The sequence below is a fragment of the Cyrtonyx montezumae genome, unplaced genomic scaffold (assembly GCF_038088225.1).
Source record: "Cyrtonyx montezumae isolate F1298 unplaced genomic scaffold, pur_monq_1.0 scaffold_25, whole genome shotgun sequence".
Taxonomy (NCBI): domain Eukaryota; kingdom Metazoa; phylum Chordata; class Aves; order Galliformes; family Odontophoridae; genus Cyrtonyx; species Cyrtonyx montezumae.
In genome coordinates, this window is record NW_027071992.1 from 16,617,397 (window position 1) to 16,627,336 (window position 9,940).

A 9,940-nucleotide genomic window follows, 5' to 3' on the forward strand; every position below is an offset into this window, starting at 1 on the left:
GAAACCAGAGGTACAGTGGGGAACCAGGAGTGTGAGAGCTCTGCTCTGGTGCACAGTGAGACTGAAGGTACCCACCCCTTAGTGCTGCAGACTGGTCTCTCCTAACACAACAAAGAGCATAGGCAGGGGCTCTCTGGTGGCACCGCTGGAGCTGTGGACATGGGTGTGCTCGGGGAGACCAAATAGTCTACCTGACAGCCAAGATGTTGTGCTTTGCCAAGACACAGGAAGATGTGCACACCAGCACCGGGCAGAGCATCCTCACCACAGACTGAGCATGCACCAAGCCATCCTGCCAAGCACCAGATAATGGTCCTAAGCCATCCTGTTAAGGAAAATGGCACCAATCCACTGGCTAGGGGGTTACAGTGCAAAGTACCAGCACAGTTACTGTTCAGACTGTCCCTGGAGTTGCTCAAAAAACATTTGGATGTTGTACTAAGGAACATGGTTTAGTGAGGAAATATTGGTGGTAGGTGGGTGGTTGGATTGTGTGACTTTGGAGGTCTTTTCCACCTTTGGTGATTTGTGATTCTATGATTCTAAGGCTATGGAGAAAGAGAGTGGCTTTAAGGCACACACCAATTGACAGCTCCATTACTCTGGGGATGGGCAGAGACCCAAGAATTAGCAGTGCTCTGCTGGCAGAAATATTGCATGTACACCATTTGGTTTTAAAAGGATGTTGTCTGTGTGTGGAAGCGTCAAAGCCTGCAGCTACTTTATTGGCTTGTTCATCTTTAACCAAATGAATGAAGGTGTCTGGGGGTGAAGCGAGGGTGCCAAGTTTCAAAGGGTAACAGCTCAGTGCAATGAAGTGTGCTGTCACAACAGGACCTTCTGTACAGCTGCAGGCTGGAGCCAGAGAGCAAAATGCTGGAGAAGATTCAGAAGATGCTGACAGTCCGTAGCAGCTATGTCAGGGTGCTGCTGGCAGAAGCACTGGGGATGTACATGCTGATGGTAAGGAGTGGGTGTGCCCAGATGTGTGTGTGCGTGTGCAGCATGAGTGAGGGCAGCATTTGCAGCAGAAACCTGTAAGGTCTGAGGTTTCCCACCATATCTTCAGGGCTGCTCAGCAGCAGGCTGTTACTCTCTGATGTTGCAGAGGACGCTGATGCTTTTCTTCAAGCCATGCTGGAAAGGATGTGATCTGAGCAGGTGCTTGCAGCCAGGGGGCCTGTACTGGTCCTTGCTCCTCTCCTACTGCAAAATGAACTGGGCACATACCTGTTTTCCAGCTGGAGGTACCACAGTAATGAGTGACCATGAAGCTCTCTGGAGCCACAATCAGTCATTAGGAAATGTAATTACCAGGTGTAAAGCATGCACGGCTGTTACACACTGGCAAATGAATGGTGCTTATCTCAAATCATACAGAAACTCTCCTCTTGCTTGAGGCATCTTGTGCATTGGAACAACACAGAACAGGATGCCTTCTCTGCAAAGGTCTGGTGCTAATTTAACACACCTGGTCTTCATCTGTAAGCACTTCAGGCCTGAGAGCAGCATCCTGGGCCAGATAGAGGATGGAGAATAATCCAAATAACTCATCCTTTAGGACATTTGCACAGGAGGATGATAAAATTTGTGTGAGCATGGGAGCCCTCTGACACACCTGTCCTCACAGATGTCATTCCTTATTTCCAATTGCAATGACTGTATCTGCAAAGAACAGTTGCTCCTTATCACATCTTACTACCCATTCTGCCCCTTGAAGTTCAATTCTGACGAACTAGCAGTTTTGCACAAGCTGTAAGTCAGAGTATAGACTCCTGTGACTCCCAGCTGAACTGAGCAAACCATTTGCCTTTCCATTTCCCTTCTTTTATTTTCAGTTGCTGGACTCTCCTGGTCACAAAGAAGAAGTCTGAGGGGCCCTGCCATGGCATGCAGTGTAGGGAGGAGACTTTCCTCTGCACCAGGACAGTTCAAGGGAGACTTCGGAGCTTTCAGCTCGTGCTAGCTCTTTCCTCTCTGAGCCCCGTAAAGGAACAGAGCAGGAGGAGGGATGCTATACACTGTCCCCATCAAGGGCCAGTTAACATCTCTGACAGTAGCTGAATTCACTCTGACAGACAGTTTATAATCCTCCATCTCCAACTGGACAGTGGGCTAAAGAAATGCTCTCTAGAGATGAAGTTGTGGCCAAGCCTTTTGTTAGAAGTGTTAAATCTCTCTCCCTCAGAAGCAAACCTTGCAGTTACAAATTTTTTAGTGCATCTGAGACACTGAGAGAGCCTTTGACAGCTCTGCATAGTTGGCCAGTCAAATCTTTCTATTTAATTGCTGAAATCTTCCTTCTGAAGTAAGTTTTATATCTCTCAGCACCTGATTCTCCAAGACCTTGTTGATGAAAACTTCTTATTCCAATAGAAGTCAGAGTCTTATCATGCCTAAGAGCATCTAAAAGTGGTGTCCAGTCAGCAGCTTTGACACTATCTACAGTTAGGTCAAGAGTACCCTGAGTCAGGTTAGCTTTCACAGCTTTCAGTGGGACAGAGCCTTAAACAGCACAAACGTGTTCATAGTGTGAGTAGAAATCCAGAATGCATGGTCTTCTTATTTTACTGAGTCCATTGTCTGATTGCAGCATCCAGTATCTGACCCTTCAGCATCTCATGGCCCTCAGTGCAGCTGGAAATGTGCTGGTTGCATCCCTTGGACTCCTGGCTGTGTTTTCCTGGGAGGATGATACACAGACAAGGACTCTTTCAATGAACAAGTGATTTTCCTAAAGGAGGGAACAAGGCATAAGGTGTAAATGGCAAGAAGAATGGAGAGGCAGGAAAAAGGTCTACTTTGTGTCTGTGAGAATAGATGACCAGATCTGTGCTGAAAAATAAGATTTTCTGTCCTGACCTGACTTCTATTTGTTTATTTTTCCCCAGGATAGTGTTGTTGAGTTGTAATAGTCAAGGCTCCTTTCCTGTCCTCCTTGCATCACATAGTATCCTGCCAAACCTGAGCTTTGTGCATTTGGCTTCTGGATCTAGCTTAGGAAAAACTCAGAAATGAGTCGGCAGAGTAAAGATTTTGCAGTTGCTGAGGAACATCAAGCATAGTGCTTTTTGGGGTTTTGCTGAGGCAGGTTGAGAGAAGGACCAACGATGAGTCCGCAGCTCCATGCGCATGCAACACAGTGTGTGGTCTCTGTACACAAGAGAGATAAGAGCAGAGTCTCTAGGAGGCAGGGGATTTGGGAGATGTCTGAAAGGGACAGCAGACACATGAGATAAAATTTCAATCCATGCACAGCAGCCAGTAAAGATCCAAATCAAAGCAGGACAGGACAGAGCAGAAGTTAGCTGGTACAGGGTATGCTCTCAGAGCCCTCAGAGTTTGGAAATGCAGAGACCTCAAGAGAAACTTTGTCCAGATCTGAGTCTTAAGAGCTGTGAAGGAACTGATTTTTCCACTCTTTCACTACACTGAATGAGTGAAACAGAATTCATCTTAAAGCCAGAGCAAGTTCTCAAATATGTCCTTTCCTGCTGGAGAGTGTTTGCACTTTTTAATTTCTTTTCCAGTTTTAAAAAAATATTGAAACTGGTTGTTTTCAAACTGAAAAGTGTGTGTGTCAAAAACTTCAACCGAAATTCATTTCCTAGTTTTTGGCTGGAACAGGCTACCAGAATTAGAGCTGAGTTTGGCAAACAGATGTGTGTTGCCTAAACTACTTTTTTTTGGTCAATAAACCACATACCAGGAAAAGAAAGATGACAGGAAGTTGCCCACCCTCCTTCCATATGGCAGGGGTCACTGTCTTCAGGTGGCTGTGGTGAAGGTCCTGAGGCTCATATCCCTTGTACTGCAAGCACAGTGTGACACTGTGTGTGCACCTGGGACACCATGTTTGTGTTTTGTTTCCTAACACCAAATGATGACCAGAGCATCTGTTTTGGTGTGATGGAATATGCACCAGTAAGGGTTACTCAGGTTCCTGCTCATGTTTTGGAGAGAAGGGGTCATTTTCACTTCATCTCCTGACCACGGGCATCTTAAACTCTTCCCATTTTTGGAGGATTACTGGTACTGCAGAAAAAGTGACAATGACAGTCTATATGCCATGGAAATAACATTACTTAACACCCCTTCTTTATTTTCTATGCTCCAGGTCTTGGGTTTGTCCTGTGCAGCACAAGTAGTATTAGGAAAAGGAGAATTTGGGCATTATCTGAGCATCAATTTGGGATTTGGCATTGGAGTCACCATGGGGATCCATGTGGCTCAAGGCATTTCTGGTAAGACACTTAAGCACCATCCGTATGTCTCTGAAAGTCACAGGTGCCAGGGACAGCAGGAGAGGCTGCAGAGCAGCAGATGATGGCACAGCATAGAGGGGCTCTGGCCTCTCCTGCTAAAAATGTGATCCCCAGAGAAGAAAAGCAGTGTAGATGTGGTGAACCATAGCTGTCATGGGGTCAGCCTTGTGATCCAGTGATCACAGCCAAGCCCTTGGAGGGGAGGCAACTCTGAGGGGTCACAGTGCACAGCCAGGTCAGGAGCAGCAGGGGACAGGGCAGTCATTGTGTAGTGATGGTATGCTGACTCCAAATGCATGTTATGGGCTGAGTGAGAGGGTGCATGGGTTAATGGTCCACGTGGGGTTCCTGCAGCTCTTGCACACAACTCAGCTGTCAGACAGGGTTACAGGGCTGGCCAGTATTGAGACTGAACAGGGCACGGGCAGACAAGTACACAGGATAGTCTGGGAGTGAAAAAGAGGGGGACTGCAGAGAAAGGTGCTCCCATGTTGTTCATGAGATGAATCAGAACCCACTGTTCAATCAGGGCCCTTTCCACAGCAGGACAGGAGATGCAGTGGGTATTCCTGTGACTTCCTGCTCACCCATGGGGATGGGCAGAGGCAAGCAGGGCAGGAGAACAGCAGAGATGCAGCCATCACCTCCCTTAAAGTCAGTGGAGTCATGTTTCAGCAGTGCCCACCTTAGGCACTTGGGTTATGCCATCAGAACGTGACCCGAGAGATAAAATGAGATGTGGAAGCATGCTGCCAACATGACCCATGGGGAAGTAAATCATTTATTGCAAGTGAAAGCTTAATGTTGATGTTGCAACAAGGAATAGTATGGAAATTTTCTCCTTATCACCCACACCAGGCATCCTCCCCCCTGCAAACTCAGGGGGTGGTGTTTCAGGAAGTGGTGTTTCAGGGCCATAAGGTGATATCTCTCACATGACAGAGCATTACCTTTGACTTGTGCAATTTCTGCATTCATTTGCACCAAGTTAAGTGATTAAGGGCTCTAGTGGGCAGAAAATTAAGGCAAGTAAATCCTTGCTCCTGAACTGCTGGATCACAGAGATCAACTGCAGTGACTTCCAAGAGCTAAGGCCCTGCTGGGAACCCCATGCAGGATTTGCTTTGCTCCGCATCAGCTGGAGGGATCAGCTCTGTGATGATCAGACATTTTTAGATGTTTTCAGAGAGCTTTTTTCATTATTTGAGATACGATACAGCTCACTTATCTGTAGGTAGCGTGGGGATGATGAGTCTAAGGTTTGGGATCTCTTCAAGTTGAACCAAGGGAAGTTCTTACAGGAGGGGACCAAGAAACTGCCTCTGACTGACTCTCCAGAGGCAACCTGTGCTCTCCAGAGAGCTAAGCAAAGGATGTCTTAACTCCAAAAGAACTGACACTAGGAACTCCCTCTCTGCATCACTCACCTGCCAAAGGAAAGGAATCAGTTTTGCATTTCTACAGGAGGGACACTCTGCCCTGGGAAAGTCTTGGCACTTGCTGCCTGGAGCGAGGCCTGATCTCTGCTCTGGGCTGTGGGGTGTGGGCATGCTCTACATCAGGTGCAAAAGGAACAATGCAACTCTCCTTTGTGGTTTTGCAGGAGCTCATCTGAATGCTGCCATCACACTCACACACTGCATTTTAGGAAACCTCCCCTGGAGAAAGCTTCCAGCTTATCTGCTTGGTCAGTTCCTGGGCTCCTTTCTGGCAGCAGCCACCGTCTTTGGCCTCTACTATGGTATGGTTATGGTGTATCACAGGGGTTGCTGTGGGCACTTTTTCAGTCTCAGCTCACAGTTCATCAAAAACATTTCCTGTTGCAGCACCCAGAGTGAAGTCTGGGTGGCAGTCATGACCTCTCGGATCATGGGCCAGACCTTTGTGGCTCAACACCAGGGGAGGACCCAGATATCTCTGGAAAGGGCATTCCTGGAGAACACCACTCCTTTTGCATGTGGTATTCCCACTGCCAGCCAAAACCTGTCTCAAGACTGGTAGCTCTGTCAAAAACAAACAAACAAACAAACAAACAAAAAACAAAACAACAAAAAAAAATCAACCAGAAGGCCTGAAAATTCTGTTAGCTGTGTTACCAAGAATCAGCTACATCTAGAGCTCTGGTCTGTGAAAAATTGGACAGCAACTCATGTTTATAACAGAGGACCCAAAGCTGTTTGGCTCCAACACGCCTGTTTCTGAGAAGTGGGGGAATGGAGGCCACTCAGTACACCCAGAGCATCCAGCCGCATGTCTCTGAGCAGGGATAGGGAGCCACCCTGCATAAAGAAGCAGCTGCGTTCTGTGTTGACAGAAATCACTGAGATTGTGCCCTTCATGGGATGTGTTGATTCCATCCTATCCCTCTTTGTGTCTTTGCTGACTACTGTGGGTGGACTTGTGAACGTGCCATGTGTGATGAACTCTGCGCTGGTCACTGTACTTAATCCTGTAATTTTAATCTCTCCTAGATGCACTGTATGATTACACCAAAGGGAACTTTACAGTCACAGGACCAACTGCCACAGCATCGATCTTCTCTACTTACCCTTCTCCCTATATGTCTCTGACAGGGAGCTTCTTCACAGAGGTCAGCAGGGACGACTGTGGTGTGCTGGGAAAAGCTGTGTGGTAGCAGGTCCTAGTGCAGGTCTGGTGCAAGGGACTCAGTTCTACATGTGCAGACACAGTCACAGCCTCTGTTACAAGCAGCCCACCATCCAGGCATATGCCTGACTGGTAGCGTCCAAAGCTTTTTGAGGGCTGAAGACAGAGGGGGTAAATTGTCTAGGTCAAGGGATCAGCAAGCTTCTGCCTTTTCTTCTGAGCTGAGGATGCTGTGCTTGGTCACAGTCAGGAGGATGGTGAGAGCTAGAGATCCTGCATATAACCATCCGACTGCTCTGTCTCCTTGAAGTGTGCAACTGCCTTGCTGTGCAAAAAGAAACAAGTGAAAATGAAAACATGCTCCTGGTAGCTACAGGGTTCCTGCTCTAGTGGTATCTCTGCAAGCAGTCCAAGGTTCTCCAGGGGCATTTTCTGAAGCAGATAAAGACAGGCGTCATTGTCACTATACAAACAACTATCACTGATGTCTTAAGCACTGCACATCTGTGATTGCCAACTATGTGTTGTCACAGACAGGATATTCTGTTTCCCAGATAAGAATCCATTATCTACCTTCAGTCTTAAAAGGGTAGATGTAGCAAGCTATATAATCTCTCTTGCTAGGAATGATCAGATCTGTCTCGTTATTTGTTTGTAGTGGCTCTGTGTCCACTGAACAAAAGGTACTTTAAACAACCTATGCCCCTAACTTGAAAGATAGAGGGCATAGGCAGTTCTGAGAAGCTTGTGTCAGTTCTGGAACATTTTTGTTGTTGATGTGGATACATTTTCACTGGGAAATGAGTCATCTTTTTTTTCAGAGTCCCTTACGAGGATGGAATAAAATTAAGGTCCCTCACGACTTGATCATCCCACCTGTTCAGTCATTCTGGGAAGTCTCTCTCTGCTGCATAGGATCCTCCTGCCTTTGCTGCTCTCTCTCTTGACTTGTTTCCCCTTCCTGCTCCTGCAGTTTATGGCGACGGTGATGTTGTTCTTGGGCATTCTGGCCATCCACGATGAGAAAAATAATGGAGCCCTGAAAGGCACACAGGCTCTGCTCACGGGTATTCTGGTTCTGGCCATCGGCATGGGGATGGGGATGAACACAGGCTATGCCATAAACCCCTCCCGGGACCTGCCACCAAGAATCTTCACTGCAATTGCTGGCTGGGGAGTGGATGTCTTCACGTGAGTGACTTGGTCTCACACTACATAGCTCTCTAGGAATGAGAAAAGCCCAAGATAATATAGTCATGGAGATCACGTACAATTGGAATGCAAGGCTGGTTCCCAATGGATTTAAGTCTTGTGGTTAAACCATTTTCTTTGGAACAAGTGTCCCTCAAGTGGACTCTCCTTTCCAGAGAGCAAATATCGTGCATAGAGAAGCCCCAAGCATTCTGTACATATAATCTGGGATACGCAGTTCCTCAGCATAGGATTCACGTTGAACATTTGGATGTCCCAGTTTAGAAACCAGTAACAGAGTCTTCCTCTTAGCTAGAGATCAAACTGGTTATTGCAGTGACTGGAGAGGCCATGATTTGGCTCACTAGAAAGCAAGTACTTGCAGCTGGATTGCTGAACAGCTCTCCTAAATTTAGATGTCCTGAATCTGGAGATGAAACTCTACTTTTCAGAATCTACTAAGATGTTTTCATGCCACAGCTTTTTCCACGTTGAGGGCATTAGCAGAGTTTCTCTTCCGTCTCAGCTGCCCATTTTCATGAAGACCATGCAGAGCCAGTTTCCCAGGCCAGTAACAAAAGTTACCTTCCTTCCAGCTATTAGACTGACGGATACAAAATTTATCTAAGCCATCTGGAGGGATGAGTCCAGTGTGTGAAATGGCACCAGACACCTCCGCTCACAAAACCTAACCACACTCAGCTCACCTCACCCTGCCCCTTGCAGCAACAGGTTCACTGGCTCACTAGATGCCTCTTTTGTGTTTCTTTTTAGGGCTGGACATTACTGGTGGTGGGTCCCACTTGTAGCTCCGACATTGGGAAGTCTTGCTGGTGGTTTAACCTACAAACTCTTCATTGATATTCACAATCAACCTATCCCAGAGTGTGGAAATGAGAAGGGACAGACAGACGTTGAGAGTTCCACGTTGTGATGGCCATGTACTCTCAGAAAACATCTTGCTAGCAAAGTCTGGGTCGGCATATGCAATAGGTTAAACCCTAACCCAGGGTAAAGGCACATGCAATGGCATTGCTGAGGCACACTTTTCTCATCTAGCAGGTGGAGAAATGAGAGAGTAGCTTAAAATAAATCTGTTCTGCTTAACCAGACAAACAGGGTCTCTGAGACACTAAGCAGACCTGAGAAGGGCTGGACCTGTATATGATCTGAAGAAATTATTCAATCTTTCTGAGTAAAAATCAGCCCTGAAAGATCACATTCTGGAGATGCAGCACTGCACTTACCTGTAAGTTCATAGCAATCAAACACAAGATTCAGCAGGGCTGGAATAAAAATTAGTCAGGAAGGCACAAGTGAAAATCATGGAAGACCCACACTGTTGCAGAAACAAACAAGTTTTTATCTGGAATATTCTGCTAAAAATAGATATTACAATGATGAATCACAGGCTCAGATTTGTTTCCATTACCTAATCTGCCACCCTGACAATCATCCATTTTGTTAGAGCACAGAGAATCATATAATGGCTTGGGTTGGAGGATACCTTGAGGATCATCTAGTTCCAACCTGCTGCAATGGGCAATAGGCAGGGCTGCCAACCACTAGATCAGGCTGCCAGAGGCCCCATTCAACCTGGCCTTGAATGTCTCCAGAGAAGAGCAAGGACAGTCTGATTAAGAAATGTGTCTGGAGTATTTTCCTCGCTGGACATAGCCTCACTGGAACAGACTAGATATTTTGCACTATGTAGGTGTGATAGAGCCACGTGTATTACTGATGGGTTAGACTTTAACTGCAACTTTATGAGAGGATTCAGACAGCTTCTGCGGCAGCATCTCCAAATGTCAAAAATACTTTTTTCCACTCTGACTGTAAGATAAACAGGAATAGGCCACCATGCTCCTGCATGAATT

At 46.6% G+C, this 9,940-nt stretch overlaps 1 protein-coding gene across 1 annotated transcript; it reads left to right on the top strand.

Moving 5' to 3' along the window:
* Positions 1-873: 873 nt before the first annotated feature.
* Positions 874-9,468, top strand: LOC136050910 (aquaporin-7-like). The gene is made up of 6 exons (XM_065740117.1): positions 874-963; positions 4,118-4,244; positions 5,869-6,006; positions 6,737-6,855; positions 7,846-8,063; positions 8,838-9,468. Exons 1-6 carry the CDS (start codon positions 874-876, stop codon positions 8,995-8,997), a joined length of 852 nt encoding a protein of 283 aa, XP_065596189.1. The 3' UTR covers positions 8,998-9,468.
* Positions 9,469-9,940: the final 472 nt, after the last annotated feature.